The sequence below is a fragment of the Rhagoletis zephyria genome, unplaced genomic scaffold, assembly GCF_001687245.7.
Source record: "Rhagoletis zephyria isolate East Lansing unplaced genomic scaffold, Rhagoletis_zephyria_1.1 Rzeph_scaffold_00178, whole genome shotgun sequence".
NCBI lineage: Eukaryota > Metazoa > Arthropoda > Insecta > Diptera > Tephritidae > Rhagoletis > Rhagoletis zephyria.
Window position 1 is genome coordinate 192,529 of NW_016157262.1, and position 23,478 is coordinate 216,006.

General features: G+C 31.7%; 1 protein-coding gene across 4 annotated transcripts in view; it reads left to right on the forward strand.

Moving 5' to 3' along the window:
* Positions 1 to 23,478, forward strand: part of Nhe2 (Na[+]/H[+] hydrogen exchanger 2) — a 70,566-nt gene that overhangs the window by 32,105 nt on the left and 14,983 nt on the right. For 2 of the 4 annotated variants that reach the window (XM_017608711.1, XM_017608719.1), the window contains exons 4-15: positions 7,130 to 7,326; positions 8,230 to 8,350; positions 9,162 to 9,300; positions 9,388 to 9,605; positions 9,725 to 10,017; positions 11,065 to 11,190; positions 11,264 to 11,421; positions 14,451 to 14,589; positions 18,165 to 18,221; positions 18,570 to 18,653; positions 18,731 to 18,809; positions 21,414 to 21,533. In XM_017608711.1, the coding sequence (XP_017464200.1) occupies positions 7,130 to 7,326; positions 8,230 to 8,350; positions 9,162 to 9,300; positions 9,388 to 9,605; positions 9,725 to 10,017; positions 11,065 to 11,190; positions 11,264 to 11,421; positions 14,451 to 14,589; positions 18,165 to 18,221; positions 18,570 to 18,653; positions 18,731 to 18,809; positions 21,414 to 21,533 (1,731 nt within the window). Of the gene's footprint in view, positions 1 to 7,129; positions 7,327 to 8,229; positions 8,351 to 9,161; positions 9,301 to 9,387; positions 9,606 to 9,724; positions 10,018 to 11,064; positions 11,191 to 11,263; positions 11,452 to 14,450; positions 14,590 to 18,164; positions 18,222 to 18,569; positions 18,654 to 18,730; positions 18,900 to 21,413; positions 21,534 to 23,478 lie in introns of all 4 variants that reach the window. The other 2 variants (XM_017608701.1, XM_017608705.1) reach the window with 2 other exon arrangements.

The window sequence follows — 23,478 nt, forward strand, 5'->3', positions numbered from 1 at the left end:
ATTGCATTCATCAACGGCACGTGCAGCTGGGGGACAGCCAGTTTTGGAATAATGTTCGGATGTTGTTTGCTAATAAATACGTATGTAGTGGTTAGTGTGGGAGAAATGTGTTTAAAATTTGCCATAAACTTTTCCTTGCAAATACATACATACATACACGCATATAGGTACATACATAGGTACATACTCAACTATTTAGCAGTGGTAAAATAAACATACATATATAAATACATAAGTGCGGGTCAATTTGTATGGGAGAGTTTTTTGACTATGCGCGTATAGCACAGGATTCTACGTATAATTCTTTGGAGTTTTCCAAATTGCGAAGATATGTTTTTTAGCATTTTGCTGCAGTGTCGTAAAAAAGTGCTTAAATTTTGTATAAAAACATGCTATAAGGGGTTTTTGGCATGAGAAATCAATTCCAGCATTTATATTTTACTTAAAATTTCCACCAGAGGGCACAATAGTGAACACTAAACGATTTTAACATTTTCTTCGAAACCTATTTTCGCAATTTGGTAAACTCCAAATTGATTTTAGACCCATGGTTTCTTCGGCAAATTTGCTTACACGAGCATCCTCCTATGCTATAAGCGCATAGTCAAAACAAAAATTGACACGCCCTAATATGTATTTGTACCTAACGAAAGCGGAAAGAAGTGAAAAGCAAACAATATTTTGAAAGTAATAGCTTTTTTAGAAATGAATTTAATTTCTTGCAGGCAAAATTTGAAGCGCTATAGTACTTCATAAGTATGTACATTAGACCGCAACGGAAAGTAAAAAGTCTTAAAGTATTTTGCTAGGCAAATAAGTAGTTTTTAGCCGAACGTGGGGTCGCCTTTTTACACTCGTCTTGGAATGTTCTTGTCAATTTTTTATTCCAAAGTTCCTTGACCTCAAAAGTACTCCGTTCGAATACTTACCCACCAGATTTGAGTTCTTATTACCATAGCGTACCTCGCTAACGTCATAAATTCTAGCTACCAAAAAATTATTAAGCTTTGTATATTATTTATTCCGGTAGAACTATTTAAAAACCCAATTTTCATTGCCGAATGTAGGTGTCACCGAAAAACATAAAAAGCCGATCCCTATGTTTGGCAAAAAAAAAAGTTTTTTTTTTCGAAATTGCCTTGCAAAAGTACTTTCGCCTCAGGGGTGTACGGAGAACTTATTTTTTTGCTTGTAACATGGTACGGTCTAATGTACATATGTATACATATGTATGTATGTATGTAATACAAAAATCAACTGCCACTGCCAGTTAAAAAGTGACAAAATTTATTGGTCAGCAATTTCCTTGTCATAAACGAGGCAGCCCAGCTCCATTGAGTGTCGACTTTATGAAACAATATTTTCTCATTTAATTTGAATATAGTATACTCTATGTATAGTATACATATGTACATATGTACATGTGAACAAAACATGCTAGAGTATTGTTCCGCAAAAAAAAAAAAATATATTTGTAAATAGAATTGAAAAGCGCCAGTGGTTATACAATAGTTTGACGTCGTCGGTATTTCCTTTGACAGTTTTGAATGAAAAATGGTTTTGCAAATGCAATCATTAAATATATTTTTCAATTTTCGTTAACTATAACTGTATTATCTAATTTTATTACAGTGATCTGTCAAATACTAATGCATGAAAATCCTAACCTCAAAAAAATCACCCGTTACAAAAATAAACAATTTATTGCGCAAGCAATGCAAATACAAGTAAACAAGTTCTTTTTTGAAATCATTTGCATCCTTATCGATCAGGCGTGAAATTCTCGATTAATTTCTTAACTTATCTGTAAAAGTGATTCCATTTACATATACTTTTATTACATATTTACATACATATGTATGCATTTATAAGACCTGCATAAATTGACTTAACAATTATCTTTAGTGTTCTTTGAACTTGTTAATGAATGCTAATTGCCTGTGCACTATTAATGATTAGCAATGGCTGTAAAATACTTACATATTGAATTATTGTGCATTCATATGTTTATAGGCTTTCAGTTACACAATATTGTTGGTGGCGCTTCTAAACATCAACCTTATAATTAATTGGTAAACATTAACTCAGTAATGGGCAAAATTGTATTTACTAAAGACTAAGTCTCATATTTCTATTTCTCTCATTTGGTGTGCAAATTGACACCAATTGGAAATGCCAAGTGAAGCCAGCGGAGCCGCTGTAGTTCAATTCGCTGCACTATGTCAATAGGTTTGTTCGTCGAGCAAAAAATTTGTACGAATTTGTACGAATTATCACGATTTTTGCCCAAATCGCGTTCGTGCAGACCAAAAAATTATCCAACACTCAAAAATTGTGAGAGCAAAGTGACAGTTCTCTTGGAGAGAAGTTGCAAATTCTTGCTGGAAAAAATTTTGCCAGCAAGAATTTGCAAACACGAAAAACATGTGGTTGTGGTGCATGGTTGCATTTCTGTCTACAATAATTTGAATAAATTAGTTCGTTAAATTTAAAAATTTATAAACACGAGCGATTTTTTTATGAAAAAAGGAAGTAAATAATTGTTGATGTAATTAATTTAGTTAATTCCAATGATTTGAACTTAATTCGGCTGAAAAAAATGGTATTCGCAATCGGAACGCAATTGCAACCAGAGTCGATTTAAGAAACCCGACAGCTAGTACGATGAAGATATTGAAATGTATATTAAAGAAAGTCAGAACAACAAGAAATATACATGTATATCCTGTTTTTGGCCATCCGAAAGAATTTTAAAAATTCTATGAAAATTTTTTATGTTTGAAATGCAACCGTGGACGCCAGCTGGCAGCGAAGCTTGCAAATTCCTGCAAATTTGCGTTCGTGCAGAAATTTGCAAGTTTCTCAATATGAGAGAGAATTTGAGAGAATTTTTTCTTACTCTCTGATATTTTGAGTGTTGGATAATTCTTGCTGGATTTTCGACGAACAAACCTAATGTCGTTGTATGTAAGGCTCATCGTACCATCGTCTTCGGTAGGTACTCACCGTCGCCAATGCGTAAAGGCTCGTAAATTTTTTATTTTTTTCACTGAGAATGGTTTTTACGTGGCGAGTCCCAAAACCCAGCGCATAAGCGTTTGCTGGGAGGCGGTGGTTTCTTCATCGAATACACGTTTATATAGCGGGCCGCTTGCTCCGAGATAGACACCCGCTTGGAGCTGCACCTACTTCAGTGAGCCGAATATATCTATAGGATGGTTCTTCTATCACCTTTTGCTGGAGCTTCTAAAAATATTGAAAAAAACGCGATTTTTTGACACTTTGACCTCGTTTTTTTTCAAAATCTGGAGCAGATGGAAACTGGAAACAGCAGAAAAAAGTCTATCTAAAACAGCTTTAACATTTGCCGTACCAAATGTTTTTTTTTATTTTTGTTGTGCGGTGGTATCCATTAAAAATTAGCAAAAATTCAGATTTCCATTTTTTCTACAGAAATTTTTTCTTAAGGCTGCTTTTCACTATGTCGAATTCAGTGGCATTTGGCGTCAAATTAATGAAAACACATTGTCAAATGGGATTAAAAAGCGATTTATCGATTGATTTCAATCAGGATAGGTCTTTAGTCGCGTATATGCGCTGCTAAATCGGCTATCTGTCAGCTTTTGTCCCATAATATTATCGGTAAGGGTATAGATAAAAGAGATGAAGTTGTGTCAAAATATGGCGTCAAAATTTGACATAGTGAAAACTAGTCCTTATGCGGTTCATATTACCCTTCAATCACATCGTAATTCTAAAAGAAAAATTATTCTTATACCGCAATAAAAAATAAAAATATAACTGAGAGTCCTCTCAACTGGCGTCAATCGAAAATAATTTAAATATGTACATACTTTTGTATTGTCAAATTTCACACGCAGCAATTTGTCGCCTCGAGCGAGCAGTTATTTGGTGGCGCAGATTTGATTTGCGACCCTTTAAAAAACACGCTGCAACCTGAAGAGGTAGCATAATTACTTTTTATTAAATTTAGTGTTACAATTTTTGAATTCAAGTACTAAATAAAATAAATTTTATTAAAAATTACAAACTTTTTCCTTTTTTTTATTTACCTAGATCACCTAATTTACTTTAACGTAAGTAAGTATCTCGTAAAAATACTTGACAACCGCATCCGCGGATGTTAGCTTTTAGACTTCCACATCCGCATTCGCATCCTCGGATGTCTAAAATTAAACATTCGCAACAACTGGTGGTGTCAGATCAAATGAAAAACATACATATGTGTGCATATAAGGACATATGTATGTATTCATTTACTTTCATAGCTCCCTACCATACATACCAGGGTGGTTGCGAATATTCGCATCAATTTTAACATTCGCATTCGCAATAATCAATGCGGACCTTTTGCGAATGCGAATATTGTGCAAGTATACTCGTATAAAACGTATATCTGGCCAACAAAATGACAAATTGTAGCCAATATTTTTTGCCTGTGCAGATGCTTCGTTAAAGTAGTCGCCCCTACGTCCCCCTGCTTTTGTAATTTAAAATCAAAGAGAAAGGTCCTTCAATAGGTATTTCCAGCGAAAATGTTCCAGGTCTGGCTATAAAGAGAATCGATTATTTGCGCGTTAAAATATAACCTTTATTTGGGTAAGAATTATGTAACTATCGAATATTATTTGCCAAAGGTCTGTTGAAAAAACTGAATGCATCTCTATTCTATTATTCTACTTTTTCTTGGATAAGTGTATTAATTTTTGGTTTCATAAAACGGCTTATGATTAAGTTCCGTGTTTTTTTTTATTACCTAATACAAAAACACACCAAATAATTTTGACCGATTCATCTATGCGAATACTCCTCTGTGCGCTCAAAAACAACATTTATTTTAATTTTGTGAAAAAGTTGAGTTAAAAATTACTAACCTTTCCATTTTTTATTATTCACCTAAATTATTTCTTAAAAATACTTGATATGCGCATTCGCATCCGCGGATGTCTAAAATTCCACATTCTCAACATCCCTAATACATACATACACCTCAAGCATTGACGTTAGCCCAAGGGGTATAACAATTTCACTTACGTACACAACTGACGCATTTCGTTATGTAGCGGATGAGCGGAAATTTCTAACGCAAGAATTAAAGATACAGATGAATAAAAAGCAATTTGAGTAGATTAGGAAATCACACATTAAAAAAAAAAAATCCAGCTTAGTAGTAGGCGTACGTAGCATGATGCGTCGCAAGGTGGGTCACTCCTTTGGTTAAGGATGGATCAAACTTCTGAGATTATTTATGAATCTATTATATTTACGGTGACCATTCGTACCGATTTTGGCGGGACAGCACCGATTTTGAGAAAATTGTCCTGCTGAATATTTTTTAAAGGTCGGGACATATAAGTGGTCTCTGGGCCAAAAAAAATTATTCGTACAAACGTCTCAGCTCTTTTCTTATCACAAAAGACATAGAATATAAGGGACCCATAAACATAGCCAGCATCCTAATTTTCTATGATCTTTGGTTATGTTTTATTCTGTCAAACTGGTACTCTCGCTATATTCCAGCCTATCATTCTTGTAAAATTTTCTTAAAGGTTTTTATAATTGTTTGCTAAGTTTTTTTTTAATGAAACGATTCTTACTTGAATTTAGTGAAATTATAAAAAAAAATAGATATTAATTCCCTCAAAAAAAAATCATGGAAAACATTAATAAGGAAAATATATTCTAGCATTCTTTGGCTATACCCCTTTCGATTATTTAATATTTATTATTTTTTTATGAAAGTGTAGCTCGTTAACTAACAAAGACAATGTAAGCCCAAATTTCAAACTTTATACAAAAACTACCAAAATTCGACAATGTTATTCAAAATGTTAAGCTTTTTAATTAGATTTCTTAAAAACATTATGATTGGAAGGTGTTGCTCACTTTCTCTATACAAAAAAATATTTGAACATACTCCAAGCTCCAAGCTACTTCAAACTTGTACTTCATTATACTAAAATTTGATAGGCTACAAAACTGCATAGTCAAAAATATTCTGGAAAATCTGATCAAAATTTTTAACATTTTTATCAACATTTGTTAAAATTCGTCGAATTTTTATGTATATATTGTGTGCTTACTTTTTGGCAATAATTTATTCTAAAAGCAAAATTGTACGTTTGTATACAATGCTTCAGAAATGTCCCGATTTTTGGCCACAGAAATCTGGTCACCTTAATTATATTATATGGGGCTTAATCTACACCCATCACCCAGGAAAGTCCTTTTCAAATGGCAAAACGGCCCTTAAAAGTCTTTTAAGTTGAAATGAAGACTGCTTATTAGGGATGAATCGATACAAGTAAATCCAAGTACATACTCGATATTTTTCTCAATTTACCAAGTATTTTTGAACTCGATACTTTTTACTGCGATCCAAGTAGGTAGGTATCGAAAAAAAAGTACTCGTATCGGAAGCGCATAACTTATTATGCTTCAGTATCTTCTTTGAAAAGCAACCCATTAGAGGAATGGGAAGATATGCACACTACATTTCCGCAGCTATATAAGCAAACCCGTCTTATGTCTTTGGGAAACCGCCTTTATGTATTTGGGAAATATAACAAAGAAGTAGTTCGTTTCTTAAACTTATTTTATATGAAAAAACTTTTTCTATGAATCTTGTAAAAATATATTCTATTGTTTTTGAAACCAAATACTATACAAAAATAATTATTGTCTTAAATTTTTGTATGAAAAAATATTAATTAAAAAATAATCTTTTAAAAATTCATATTTTTTGTGAGAAAATATTCAATAACTTTGAAAAATATGCAAAATCGTAGTTCTATGCACAAGTACTCGATACCTTGCCGATACTGAGTAGGCATCGATACCTTGTTTGATACAAGTACCCTATCGATTTATCCCTTCTGCTTATAATGGGTTCTTAATGAACCAATTCGGCTCGGATGGTATTAAAAAATTAATTATTATTTTTTATTTAAGAGGCTCCATATACTTATGCCATTATGTATGGGATACAACCTACTTCAAATGCCTGTCCAATTAGAAAGCTCTTTTAAAATATTTGTTTATTATGTTCTTAACTAGATACATATCTTAATTATTAAATTAATTAGCCAAACGGAATATTTCATTACAGGTCTTTCACTTTGGGGTTGCGGTTTGACTGGCATGTTTGGTCCTGAAGTTCCACGATTTCTGGACACATTCCTGTTTGCTGCGTTAATTTCTGCTGTTGATCCGGTAGCTGTTTTGGCCGTTTTTGAAGAGATTCACGTCAATGAAGTACTATATATTGTTGTATTTGGTGAATCACTGTTAAACGATGCTGTGACGGTAAGTGAAATAGGTACTATAGAATGCTTTTGAAGAGTTAAGTCAAATAATAATCCAAGTAATAAGGAATCGGATAAAGTTATTGCAAGTGGTTGACATTATACTACATATTTAGGGCATAACTAACAATTCTTATGCCACGTTCGCACCGAATTTGAAAACGAGTTTAGGGATTGTGGGCTGAAGACGGTTCGCACCGGCTGTTAGTGTTTTCGTTGACATTTGTTAAAACCTTTTTTTTTTGCAGTTTGCTGCAAAAAAAAACCAAAATCTTTTTCTTTCATTTTATTTTCATTAACAGTCTTTTTCTTTTATTCTTATTTTAACTTGGTCAGCCAATTAACAATAAATCCGAACTGCCATATTAAAGATGATAAAATATGACTTCCGCTTCGATGAATAATCGAAAAAAACTAGTGCAAACACTGATTGGAATGAGTGGAACGTGAGTTTCAAGTAGTTTTCAGCGAAAAATGGGTTTGGTTTGACAGATTTTACATGGACGAAAACACACAAGTTTTAAGTTGAAAACCAGTTTTAGCAACGACAACATGATTTCGATGTCGGTCTGAACATGGCATTAACAGAGTAATTAAAAAAAACTTTATGGAAACTGAAGTTCTTTAGGTGCGAATTTCTTGAAAAAGAAAATTCTATACGATTCTTAGTGATATTACTCACTTTTTTATAAAAAGTTAATGTCCAAAAAAGTTAGTATTTAGTGTCACTAAAACCTTATATGTAGAACTCACTATATCAGGGTTTTTAATTACTCTTTAAAGAAAAAAGTGTTGGATATGGCATTTCAAGATTTTTTATATCATTCTAGAAGATATATTTAAAAATTCCCTCATTTTATTATGTAATAATTTAATAAGTTTGTTAACTTTGTTATTTTTGCAGGTCGTTATGTATCATATGATGGAAGTATACAACGAAATCGGCATATCTGAGATAATTGCTCAAGATATTGCCAGCGGCGTAGGTTCCTTCTTTGTTGTTGCCATTGGTGGTACTGTCATTGGTGAGTATTTTTTTAACTACTTCAAATATTATTCCCTCCCATTCGGGGCCGGCTTTAGTAGCAACGACGCCCGGGGCGTAAATGGAACGAGGCGCCCTTTGAAAATAATATTTATCGCCTCGTTTTCTTATATAAATTTTTAGTTTTTATTATAATTCAAATATGACTTATAAAAAGTTTGTCATTATTATTGTGGCTTATTAACATTTATTTCAATCTTTTTTTGAGCTTTGTACCAAAATTACAAAAAGTCTACTTTGCGTGCTTTGGCTAGAGCCAATTTTTAGATGGTTTTGGACAAGTTAAACTGAGTGACAATCTCGTGTTCGATAGATAACATAACTAAAGCGCGACATAGTAGATCTTAAGTACTTCTTGATGAGCTTCGATTTCGAAAAGCTACGCTCTATCTTTTGGTCGTATTATCGACTACCGGTTTCGATTGGAAGTGGAGTAAACTGACTGGAAGTCAATCTTTTTTTTTAAATAGGATATACATATTTTTATCACAGATTCGGATTTTAGGAGTAAAAATATATAGCTTTTGTCGGAAACTTTTTCTGGAATGGACATCCGGTTAAAAAAATGGGCTTCCGGTCAGTTTAATAATGTTCCGGTGAACATATTTTTGAGCAGGGTCGCCACCTATTTGAAAAATTTAATTCATTTATATCTATAAAATAAATGTAAAATTTCATTAGGAAATGTTTAAGAAATTTTAAGGTTGCAAAAATACAAGTAAATTTGCACTTTTTTCAACGCTAATGTTCGTAAAAAATATATGTAATTGTTTTCTTACATATTCTAATAGGCATAATTTGGGGCTTCCTAACCGGTCTAGTGACTCGTTTCACCGATCATGTGCGTGTCATTGAACCGATCTTCATCTTTGTAATGGCATATTTGGCTTATCTTAATGCGGAAATATTCCATATGAGTGGCATTTTAGCGTAAGTGAAAATCGTTTCACATTTCTCCAAGAATTGCAAACAACCCATTCTACATAACTGAAACCATTTCAATTACTCTTTTTACAGCATAACCTTCTGTGGCATTACAATGAAAAACTATGTTGAAGCGAATATTTCACAAAAATCGCATACAACAATAAAATATGCACTGAAAATGTTATCCAGTTCATCGGAAACAATTATATTCATGTTCCTCGGTGTGGCAACAGTCAATAATAATCACGTGTGGAACACTGCCTTTGTACTGTTGACTATTACATTCTGTTCGGTGTATCGTGTTTTTGGTAAGAGCTGTCAAATGCATTTCCACGTAGTTTTATATAAAATAATACGCACTGCTTACGTATAACAAATACATTATTTGCTACGCCCTTTCTACATTTTTGTTCTTATGCATTTATAGGAGTTGTGATATTATCTGCATTGGCGAATCGTTTCCGATTGCACAAGTTGTCACGTGTCGATCAATTTGTTATGTCCTATGGCGGTTTACGTGGTGCGGTCGCCTTTGCATTGGTGCTGTTGGTCGATGAGCGTATCGTCAAACAAAAGGATATGTATGTGACAACCACAATAGCTGTGATTTATTTCACTGTTTTCCTGCAAGGCATAACGATAAAACCGCTGGTGAAGTTGTTGAAAGTGAAGCGTGCAAGCAAGAAAAAGCCAACAATGAATGAACGCATACATGAGCGGGTAAGTTTTAATTGGATTTAAAGCTGATAATTATGAATTGATTTAAAAAAAGATGCATTTGCTTGAAACTTGAGATCAATACTATATTCAGATAGGCACCCAAAATGAGCAATTAGGAAATTTATTTATTTTTTTTCTTTATTATTAACCACTTGAATATCCTACTTAAATTACTCTTTAGGGATGCTAAAATGACCCCCAAAAACGCCGAGACACGTAAACTTCATTTTGGGTCGATGATTGCGGATCTGTACATAATTTTTCTAGAACAGGTCGCTTTCCCAAAATGTTTTCATTTTTAGTTGGCGAAGAAATTAAGAATTGAACGTTCTACAAGAAACGGTCTGAAGCCATTTTCCGTTAAGTCCAATACATTCAGAGTTAAAAAAAAAGATTTTTATTGATTATCTCGGAACGCTGATTTTGGACTTGTTCGGTTGTCGAACTTATTAATTTAATTTACGCCCTGCGACAAAAACACCAAAAAAAATTTCGATACAAACGAAACAATCAATATGCGCACTAAACAGTGGGCCAAATTCAGTAAAACTGCGTTTTCAGTTTTTCTCTCTGACGTAAGGATTTGTTTCAAAGGACTTTGTAGTTTCACTAATTCAGTTTGACTAATTTCAAAAATTATTTAAAAATCCAGTACAATATAAAATAATAACCATATGCGTATCATGTGGAAGAGAAAATACTATAGAATTAAAAAATAAAATAAAATTGTTTGGTTCACAAGACGAATAGGTATTGAAGATGCCCTTTTAATTAGTCTTATTTTTTAATGTTAGAGTGTATAATCAAGTGAGTCCTTAACATATAATTTTTTCAAAAATAATTATTGCAAAATTTCAAGGACACTTATTCAAGGATACAATTTTAAAAGGATATTTTCAATACGTAATCGACATTTGGCACTAAAAATTTTAATCGGCTTTAATTCTACAGAATTTTCCTTTAATTTGATACCCACTGCACAGAGTTTTTAAAATAATTTTTTGAAATAATCATTTTTTTTTTATATTTATTCCAACAAATTTTCAGTTCATGGACCACTTGATGGCTGGTATTGAAGATATAATTGGCAAGACTGGCAACTACAATGTGCGGGATAAGTTCAAACGTTTCGACAACCGCTTCATCAGGCCGCTTGTGATAAGAGATTTAAAGGTAATGACGCTACAAAAACTATTTTCGGTGGATATACACTAGCATTAGCACTATTTTTTATTTATTTTTTTAGGGCGCCGAACCGAAAATCATAGAAACCTATTCGAAACTTACGATGCGTGATGCTATGGAAGTGATGCGTCGCAATCCCTCTACCATCGGACAAATAACGGCCACCGAATCGATGAGTGCTCTCTTCAGAAATTACACCAGTAATTGTATTGGTGGAAGGTGGGCACCACCAACTATTTACACAACATGGTAAACGAATTTTGGAACAATTCTAAAAAATGAGAAAGAAAAAAATCTGAAAAATGTGCATGTAAAACTTTCGTAAATGCGAAAAAGCAAACAAAAATGTACTATGACTTTGTGAGATGGTTTTAATTTAAAACAAATTTCATTTGCTTACGGATTATTATGTTTTTTTTTGTTTGTTTTGGGTTTTGTAAAAACTTCTAGTAGTTGGTAGTTTTATTGATTTTTGGTATTCAATTTTTTTGTAGTGACTTTACTGTTAGCTAGCATGTTACACTGTCTGCGCTGCCAAAATAATGGAATAGTACTTAGGTATGCAGTTTCTGAGTATTTTAAAATTTTTCTTTTAATTTACCAGTTGTGTATTGAGCAAAAATGTAAGTACTCAAATGTAATATTACAAAAACAAGCGAGCGCCGAGTCATAAATTTTAAATGATTATTAAATTATTTGAAGTGATTTGAATTATAATTTATGAATTTTTAAATTATTTTTTTCTTTTCCACTTAATTTTTTTTTTTTTGTAATTTTTGCATTAAAATATTCTTCACGCTATTGGCAAAACCATGAAAATTTCAAACTTTAAACCATAAAATAACTATTAAATATTCAAATTTTTATTTTCAGTTCATTGTGAAATCGTTATTTTTTGATTTTTTTTATTCGGACCAAGAATAATCGTCAAATTTGGATTTTTATTTTTTCGATTATCTAAATCGTTATAGGTAATCGAGACTGGATTTTTAAGACCGATTTAATTTTTTATGATCTGAAAAATTAAATCTATAATCAACGGTTATAGTACATTTGATCCAAAAAATAAAAATTACCTATCAAAAATTTATTGATAAAATAAGGATTATTCTTGAACGAAAAATAAAAATTCCAAAATGAGGATTATTCTTGATCGAAAATATTAAAAAAATATATATAAAAAAAATATTTAAATAAAAAAAAAATTTAAATAAATGACTTTTATTATAACGATCATAACCCTTACGGTCCCTGCTTTAACCAAAATCTAGAAAAATGCAACGAATTTCCATCAATATTTCGACCTTTTTTATGTGCAGTTTTAGGGTCCATGGGATTTGAATGTAATTAATATTTTTTTTTTGCTGATAGCTTTTTAGAGTTTTTTCATATACACTATCGGCCAAAAGGATTTGCTAGAATGCAAAATTTTTATTTTTATTTTCTAATAGTTTTTTATAAAAATATGGTTGGCATTACAAAAAAAAACATAAAAATGCAATTTCTAAACTTTGTGCAAAATTCCGGAAAATTCAATAAAATTTCATACAAATTTTCAACTTTTTGATCCGATTTTTTGCAAATTTTTTCGAGTATGCAGTCTTCTTGCCCATTCAATTTTAATGTAATAAAATGCAAGTTTTAAGTAGCTAGGACTATGAATCTCGAAAATATTTTGTATGAAAAAAATGCGAAAAACCTTCAGCAAAAAAAAAAAACAAAAATCAAACTTCAAACTTGCATTTTTTACTTAAATTTAATGACCTACAAAACTTCCTAAAAAATTAAAAAAAAGTCTGATTAAAAAATTGAGAATTCGCATGGAAATTTATAAATTTTTTCTGAGTTTTGCTCAAAGTTTAGAAACTGTATTTTTATATTTTTTGTTAAAGTATTTATATTTATAAAAAAAAAAAATACCTAATATGTTGTTAAAATTCTTTATTTTCATTTACTTTGTGTTAAACGTTAAGTTGTTGAACAAAAAATTTCCCTTAGATCCTCTTTAGATGCAGCGTGAAACTGTTTTATATAATGGCCATAAATCCCAACTGTTTAATAAGTACTTTCGTTTCACAATTCGCTTTATACGTAAATCAATGTTTGACAATACATATGTATGTACCTCAAACACTAAAATGTTTCTTAAAAAATGCACCGTAACTAAAATTCGTTTACTTTATTATGTTTTTTTAAATAAAATGTTGTATAAAAAAACAACTCTAACTACGGCACTTAACCTATACGTTCACTTACACTAAACATATTGTATCTATGTAGTGTTATTCATGTAGAAATCATCTCATAAAAATTTATTTTTTTGCAAAGCATGATCAAATTTTTCAGTGCGTGTATAAGGGTGCCTCACGAAAAAAAAGATTAAATGTTATCGTTTTTATAGACTTCGCCAAAAAATATTTTACCTGAATTTGGAATTTTAGTCGATGAACTGTGTTGAAAATTAAAAAAAAAAAAAAAAAATCGAGCTTTTCGTCTCAAAATTTTGAGAAAAATACCTTTTTTATGGCAAATACCTTTGATGATGCATAACTATAAAATTAGAGATCTGCATCAATACTTCTAAAAACCCTATCAATTTCTTCAAACTGATGACATTTTTTAATAAAATTTTCGTCTACTTTCGAATGAAGTGCTCATGAGAATATGAATGAGTCCGCCATATTTTGAAACATTTTTATGTTCCGCTATCAATTTTTCTTGTTTTTTGATGTTCGTTTGAAATTGAGTTCAATTTAGCTTTAAAAGTATGCTTACAGATAACCTAAAATTCTTGCCAATACTTTTCAGTGAGTCACTATCCAAAAGAAAAAATAATAATTTTTTTTGTATATTCGTGGCCCTAAACCTCCCTTCTTTTATATGTATATTTTATTCGATTGCCACAATTTTAATTTTTTTATTTTTTTTATTTTTTTGTATTAGTGCTTCAGTTTTGCTCTTCACTGTATAACACACTCTGAAACCGTAAGAAGAAAACTAGATTGTGACTAAAATATCAAATTATTCTCGCGACGCAACATTTCAACGCAAACTGTTTTCATGAGTCGGCCTAATACACACTGTATACTTAAACTATTTGTTATCTTTTTTAAAAAATATACACTTAATTTATACAAACATTCATGCTTTGCAAAAACGTCAAATATCTACTATACTTTGCGCTTTAATGCAACAGAAAAATTTAATGAATATATTTATATATTTTTCAATTCTTTATTTCGCCATAGTCCAAGCCTTACGAATCTGGACAATAGTTGCTCACGCAATCTCGATATGCATGAGTTGGATTATAATCCGTCGAAAAAAGATCTGACAGATGCAAAAATACATCATCTACTTGCCGAGGAGCTGAAACCGTATCGAAGGGTTTGTATTAGTTACATTTTATTTAATTAAATTTGATTTTGAATTAATCTTTGTAGAGTAACTTTATACAAAATAATTAGTTCGAAATACACCCAAACTATAATTTATATTTGTTTATGTAAATTTTGCTTATAAAGTGCGTTATACATATTTTCGCTTTGAATCCACTTTTTCCGCGTCCTTTTTCCCACCTTTCTATGTAAAACATATAAGGTTTTCATTTATTTATTATTTACCTTATTTTCCATAGTTTTTTTACATACATACCTCTATGCTATCCCTTTTCCAAAACTTAAGTATCAATCTTCAGTAAAATACGCTAAAATTTATTTAATGAAACGAAAAATTTTCTTTCCCTTTTTATGTATGTTCGACGTAACGCTATGCGCGACATTTCTTAAAATAACAAATGTTATATAATTTACTCGAAAAACAAACAAAACGCGACGCGAATTCCAAAACAAACTGCTGAAAACCCAAAAACCTTTCGTCAATGCTAATCTATTAAAAAACGAAAACGAAAACGAAAATTCACTAATAAGCAGGCTTCAATGCAAATGGTACGGCAAAAATTGGTTATTTTATTTACTTACGATAAGAAAATTGCATCCTCTTACTACATATTTACTTATTGCTATTTCCGCTGTTGTTTGTTAATTGTTGTGTCAAACTTCATTCTAAATATAAAACTAAAAATAATAGCAACAATAAATTTGTTCTACACACGTAGTATACATATAAACAAATATTACTTGTTTAAATTTTTAAATAATCAGCAAAGATGTTAAATTTGATGTCTATAACACTGATGAAGTGCTAATAATATAAAAAAAATAAGTATTTTTTTCTCACGTCATTCTTTTAATTGTCTTAAATGTATTTATTTATTTATTGAAATAATTTTTATGTAGCAAAAAAATCTATTTCACATGTATAAATTTGTGTTTGTGTGCTAGTTTTCTGCTTTCACAAGTCTTTACCACTAATGGTCATAATTTAAATTTTTTTTTGTAGTTTTGTTGAGAAGGCTGAAGTTTTAGATTTGAAATATAAACGCTCTTAGTTAGAAAATTTTTAGAGTTAGAATCGATTAGATAGGTTAAATTAGTTTGAGGAGGTTGCCATCTATAAGTATAGCACTTGTATCATAAATATCTGTCGTTTATGATAACATTAATTATTGAACGGTAAAGCAGGATTTACATGAGGAGATTTTTTAGACGATTTAACATTGCTCCAGAAAAATCGCTCGTGTAGACAGCAAGTAAACTTTTGCAGGCGATTATCGCCTCTTAGCCATTTCAGCAGGGTTTAGCCGCAAGAGATCCTGTTTAGCTTCTAGGATTTTTCTAAGCTTTTTCTTAAAATAATTTTGCGTTTTTTAGCTTTTGATTTTCGCTCAAAGTATTGACTAAAAAATTAAATAGTGTTAAAATGTTTAATTCTGAATCCTCCACTTTATGCGACAATTACGCGACTCACATTCCTTTTTAAGAATGAGTGAACAAGAATCTATAGTTGCAAGGCGCCACCGATGAATTTCCACACGAATGGATCGAAGCTTGACAGAAGGCTCAGTGGAAGGGTTCTTTCATGCAGAACACTATTCATTAGCCTTTAATTTAGGCTTCCACCAGATCCCTGTGCAGGTAGAGCTTGCATTTAGGAAGTAGTCGAATGTCTTTTCAACTGCAAGACTTCGGCAAAAGAGGTAAATGTCTACTCCGATTTGCCCCAATCAGACTCATTTGGATACCACGCCAGTCGATTTGATTTCACCGGCTAAAGAGTGAGAGTACTTTCTCTTTGGTGAGTGTCTTGATATATATTCACTTGATGGTGCAAAATATCACACGGAATCGTCAATGTCTCAGCTATTTACAGCCGATGATTTTGTCAGGCTAGAAAAAATATTTACTTATGTACAAAATAATTTGTTCCTTACAAAAATTGGGAAATTTACTACAAACATTGACACTGTTATGAAGTTAACCTAAATTTTGATAAGTGAATATAGAGAATGCTTTATTTCTGTTCTTACTTAGAATAAGTTACATAGGCGATGAATTTAGCGTAAACATTTCAGTGGTTCTTGTTATATATATAGACGAATGCACAGTGCATTAAATGTATCATCCGATTTGCGATAGATCTTCAATACGGTATCTGAGTAAAAGATATCCTGAATCATGACCATTATTGTTATCGCTTGCATTCATACATATTAACACACTACAAAAAGCACTTCGATTTTTTTACCACAAAAACATTCACGCTTTAATATGCACTTTTTTCACAGATGCAATTAATAAGTTTATTTTAATAAGGAATTGTATAAATTTAAATTTTAATTAAAATGCTATTCATATTTTTGTCTTTGGTGTTCTAAAGTCTTACACATAAGGCTCCATTCCCTAATACTGTGTAACCTTTCCTAACAGACACCTCTTTTAGATGTACATTTATTCCTATCCTAAGTCTTAGTTCTGCATTTCGGAAAACAATTTGCCTCTCTTGGGAGGGCTCTCGCTTAGTGTTGCCCCGTATTATATAACTTACTCAAAATTTGAAAGTAGTAGAAAGATAGTTGTTGACAGGATTATTTTTGCATTGAAAGTTACCACTCAGAGATTTTTAAAAGTCACAGAACGAATAGACCTGCGGGAAATCCCGCCTTCGAACCAGGTCCGCGCTGTTTAAGAATTTTCATTTAGGTAAACTATTTAGTAAAGAAAAAATCGTATTCATTTTATTAATACTGTTTTATTTATCAATGTAAAAGAAAGTTCTTCTTGAAGAAAAGTTATATCGAGCCCTAACTGCCAAAATAACGTAAGCGACATTTTTTTCAAAATTTTCTTTTTGATGCAGAAAGGCATCTAGATGCTCTAGGAATATTTCTGCATCAATAAGACAATTAAAAAAAAAAATGTCGCTTACGTTATTTTGACGGTTAGGGCTCGATAAAGATGCATATCTTATTACTTTAGCTCTATATTTTTAGGTAGTTCTTTCTTTGTGTGTTTATATTTTGAGTTATTCCTAAGAACTCTTTACTAAGTTAATATTGAAATTATTGGTTTATAAAAAATTTAATTAACGTATTTAGTTTTGTTAAAATTTTGATATTCATTTACATAAACTGTCGCTATATATTTGCACTCCTCACTCTTAAAAACTCCGTGTTGCTTATTGAATTGTTAATTAACTTATTATGTACCTAATTTCAGTATGTTCTTATTCGGACTTTTTTCTGAAATCATTGATATTGTGAGAAAATAAATATTGGATTTTTAAAAACTTTCTCAAAACAAATTAACTCACAAGCAGGCTGATATATTCATTTTTTAATAGTTCTTTAATACCTTTAATGTCTTAAATAATATTCTTAAATTGTTATTAATTACTTTCTCAAAACTGCGGCTTAGTTGTTGCAAGTCATAATATATATATTATTAAATTCTTTATGTTTGTAAGCCTAGTGTTTTCCAACCATTGCAAAAATACCTAAAACTGAAAACCAAAAGCAAAAACCTTGTCGTTAATACCTTGTGAATTGCATTTTATTTTTACAGCACCGCCGCCTTAGTTATAGCCGACACGCAGTAGATGACAGAGATTTGTCTACGCAGGTAAGTCAAGAAACCCCCCCCAAAAAAAGACAAGTACTACACAACTTCGAAAGGGATTGCCGAAAATTTTCAAAGTACTAGTTAAATAATTGACAAATCTCTGAAATGTTAGCTCGCACTGCTGCATAAGAAAAATCATTGTAGTGTTTGTACAAAATGTCGAATCATATCTTACATAATTCAAATGTACATATTTCTGTGTTTACGTATCGTATGTATGTAGTTTACAAGCGTGGCAATAAAATGCATTCGTTTGGAAAGTATGCCACTTGTATGTTATTGTGTAATTTTTGAAACTAATTTGCATTTGTTTTTTTTTTTTTTTTTTATTATTCAAACATTTTGCAGGTGAATTACAAAATGCAAATGAATTTCCGACGCATGTTCAACGATCGGAAACATCACAAGCGCAGCAAACGTGCCAGTAGTAAGGTAGGCAGTTGCAACTTTGTAAATGCATTTAAGTATGCAAATAATCTAATAAGCATTTTATTTTTTTTATTTTACAGCAACAAGATGGTGTTAAACAAAATCATGTGTCATTCCACGACTTCCAACAGAACGGGACAACGAAACAATTCACGCATGGTACGCACAAAACGAAACATCAATTTCGCAAAATTCTAATCAGAAAACATAATCACAATTCACTTAACAAATATCGTAGATTAGAAATAGGTAAATGTGCTAACAAGTAAATTACTAATGTTGTTTTTTTTTTGCTAAACGATTTCCAAGTAAATTTACATCTTTGAGGGTAGTGGAATAATGTTATAGGTCGTAATTTTTCCTTAAGATTAATTTCTGTTTGAAAATGTAGAAAAAATTTCATAAAATATCTTAAGCTGCTGCCAGAAAAGTAGTTAAGGTGTTACAAAAAATTTACGAATTAGGCAAAATATTTTTTTTAACTGGTAAATAGCAAATTTTCCGTTCAAATCACTGCAATTTGTATTCTTATTTATTTTTTTATTTTTTTGTTAAAATAGACAAGAGCAGAAAACGGCACCCACAGTACTACACGCCACATTTAAAAAGTTTTCGCACTCGCATTTTCAGTCAAAAATATGTACCCGATTTAGGTTGTTTTATCAATCTTGCCAAAGGACAATCAGCTGTTCAGTACAAAATATAAACAAACAAACAAGCAAATGCAACAACAATTTCAAGAAGCAAGCAACAGTGTTGCCACTTGTTTGACATATTTAAATTAAGTTGATCTAAAACCAAACGAAAGCTAAATGGCATTTAAACCACAATCCACAATTAAACTTTAGTGCCGTTTAAATATTCATGGCGCTAAGATTGCCAGCTTCAATTATCCTTTCTAGTATCACAGATTAAATCAGTCCCATTAGAATGTATTGTCTTTTTAAAACCTTGCTTAATCTCAAATGGCGCACAGTCGGCCGAAACGAGGCGCGGTGGACAAAATAAAATATTTCCTCTTCGGATGAACCGTTTTGGGTGATTTTTTTTGTCATTGAAGGTAAAAACATATACTTCGAGGAATATTAGATAAAAGAATTGGAATCAATATTCAATGTGTCGCTATTCGAGAAGACTTCCTCCCGGAATATGGTTGGGTATGTCCCCTGGGGTGGCTTTTCTGAAATCGTGGTCCAAGTACGCTTTCCCTAGTACTCCCATCGTCCATCTTCGACGTACGTGGGTATGTCATTATTGGGACCCTTCGTCAATCATAGATAAATATTATCGCTTCACAGCAGTCCTTTTCAGGATTTTCGACCTTTTAGGGCTTGCAGAGGGGTAAATGCGGTCGCATGATGTTTGTGTGAGCTTGATAGCGGGATCATCCGGGAATGGGTTGAGAACTTCATGCATAGGGCGCTCCAGCAGGCCTCCTTTTAAATCAGAATCCCTTTTCAACACACCAGTCTGTAGTTTATTTTAGCTCTGCTTGAAATCTAGAGCAAATAGTTTCCCAATGTGGGTTTTTGTGGAATTATTTCTTTCCTTTTAAGTAATATACGTTCTAAATTTAGTATTTATAGGTTGAAAATTATTCTTTATTTCGAATGAATCCATCATTTTGTAGATACATACATACTAGGGATGTTAATTTTTCGGCCATTTCCGATCCCGGGATTTTCGGGATGGCTAGACATTTATAAAAAATATTAATAATTATTAAATAAAAAAAGAAATATAGCCAATACTGGTCAAGAAAAGGAGTTTCTATTATTGTCATCAGTGCAAATTACAAATCCCGAAAATCCCGGAATTACTTGCAAAGGATTCCGGGGATTTTCGAGACCTTAAAAAGATCAGGGATACCGGGATCCCGGGATTAACATTCCTAATACATACATACGAAAAAGCACAGGATCACACAGATGAAAAAAGTATTTGAGCACGCTGCCTAACATAATTTCAAATCTATGTATTGAAAATTGCTTTCTTATTTTCAAAAGAATCTATAAACTCAAGGCTATATTGATTATATTTTGAGATGGCATTTACCATTAACTATGTTAAATAATTAATATAATTTTGTATAATAAGTCTATTTCGATGTAATTATAAAAAATTATCAGGCTTCGGAGTTCGCGTGTGCAAAAAACTTGTAAAGTAGAGGAATTTGAGAGCGCAAAGTGATACAGATAGACTTTGTGTTCGCATATTTTTATACATATGTACCTTTCATGAATATGAAAAATAACTTTACTACGATTTTTGTAAGTACAAAAAGAAGAAGAGATAGGCCCATGAAAAAGTATACCAAAAGTGATCAGAACTTCGAGCACTTGTCTTACTTGTTTTGTATATTATTCTACCTGAGAGAAAATCATCGCTTATTATTCTTGCTAGATAATTGTCATTGTAGTAAAACTTATCGAACAGACTAAATACGATTCTTATCATCAGTAGTGTTTTCCCTACCCGAATAAATTTATTATTTTGTGTATTTTTTTATTAAAATTTCAAAAACATGATTAGCATAGTTAATTGGCTATTTTCTAAATTATTTAACCCAACTACAACATATTGGCGATAATTTTCTATTCTTGCATTTACTTTTCTATTGCTTGCACACACACATTGGCGGATTTTTTCGGATTCTCTTTTTTCTCTTATCTAACTTATTCCCTTTGGCATAAAAACACACACATTAACACATTAAACCACATAAAATCATATATGAATAATAATTCATGTCAAAAAAAAAAGATTATATTAATGATGTTCTCAATGAATCAGGAGAAGAAAATCTGGCCAAACTGAACGAGGTGACAGTTGTGAGCGGCGATGATTGGGATGATGGCTTAACATTTACGGCGAAATCTTCACGTAAGTAGACATGTACAAACTTGTCATTCATACGTTGATCTATATACTTACATCCATACATACATACATATGTACTTGATTACTGACATTTACACAATGAATGTACTACAAACATACATACATATAAATTGTTTGGTATAATTTTTTGTTACCTTAAAAAAAATAGTTTTGTAAAATACATACTACATATGTATATTTTATCAGTAATTCAAAGTATTTGCTAGTGTACACGCACACATGCACAGGCTCAAAATCCAGGCTAATTAGCCTTATATTAATATATGTAAGTGCTGGCTGGGCAGTTTTGGTCAGCAGCTGTTGTATGTGTGTGTGTATGTGGCAATTTGATGGTCTAAATTTTTTGTCACAAATATTTATGTACCCTCTATACTACAGCTAAAATCTAAAGTTTACGCGCTAATACTCTACTACTTATAACTGTATTGAACTTTTATCCAAATTCAAGACCAATTGTTGCGTTTTTTTTTTTTTGTTCAAGAGTATGTTTTACCTCTTTCACTTAATTTTGCCTTTTTTTCGTTTGTTTTTGTCTTTTGTTTTTACTAAAAAAAAGCTCTAAACACATATTTTACTAATTTTGAATGAAAACAATAATACATGCAAAAAAAAAAAAAATTTATGTATTCAAAAATCCACCTATAAAATTAATAACAAAATCTTTCAACTTTGGTTTGTTGAATATTAATTTGCTAAGTATTTTTTGTTTGCTAAGTATTTATTTTATAACCACAAAAATGCCATTTTTATTTGCGTTAAAATTTTTGCCCTACCAAGTAATACAGTTAGGTTCGTATTTACATAAATTAAGCTCTGTGAAAGTTCCCGCTATAACCCGCTACATCATTTCGGCCCTTAGTACAAAGTATTCTTCGCATACACAGTCAAAATTTTTAGTATATAATCGTCGTTATTGTTGGTTTTCACAGAGGTTGTTTCTACATACCTACATATGTAGTTATGTGCATATTTTTATTGAGCAATAAGTAGTTGTGTAAGATTAGGAATTCATGAAAATAAGTTTATAATTTAAACGAGTATGCAATTTGTTTTGCCAAATTATTGACACTATAAATTTTAGTTATAAACAAACCATATCCAAATTGTAAATGAGCTATTTATTTTTTTAATGGTAAATGATTAGACTTTCAAAAACTTTTCAAAAAGGCATGCATAATTCTAAACATCTGGACATCAAACTTCTATGTGAGAAATATTTGGATGCTTATCTCCAAGGCCACGAAAATCCTAAAATGGCTTGCCAGTACAACAATTAGTGATTTATGCAGCGGTAGCTTGGGTTTCAAAAACTACCCTAGCCACGGTGAGGCAATCGCTCATCAAGCTCGAACTTGAGCCTCTTCATATAGCCATAGATCAGGCTATAAACAATTTACGTTGGCGTCCTTTATAGATAGATCGAGGGGGTCTTTAATAATGTCAGTGTAGTTTCCATTGATGAGGCACTTATAGGTACAGTGGTTGATCACGGTGTCTGGACTTAAATAGTGTCTCTGCTACACTGAGAAAAGAGTCATTCACCTGAATATGTTGTTCTCAACACATAATTTGGTTATAGTTACCAAATAATGTGTTGGGGGAAATATATTTGGCTGACATTTTGCCGAATGTAAGGAACAGATTAATACACGCCGTATTGGGGTACCAAAGCAGGGCCGTATATGCACCGTTCCTATGGCTCATTGTCTTGAATAAACTACTGGTAAAGCTAGACTGTCAGAGAATCACGGCGGTGGCTTACGCCGACGATGTAGCGGTACTGGTATGGGGTCAGTTTTCTTCGGTGAAATTATGGAAAAGACTCTAAAGACGGTAGATTCCTGGGCCATAAACTGTTCTCTTAGCGTACACCCTGATTTTACTAAACCAAGGTTCCAAGGAACTGAACTGGATCTGTAAAACAAGG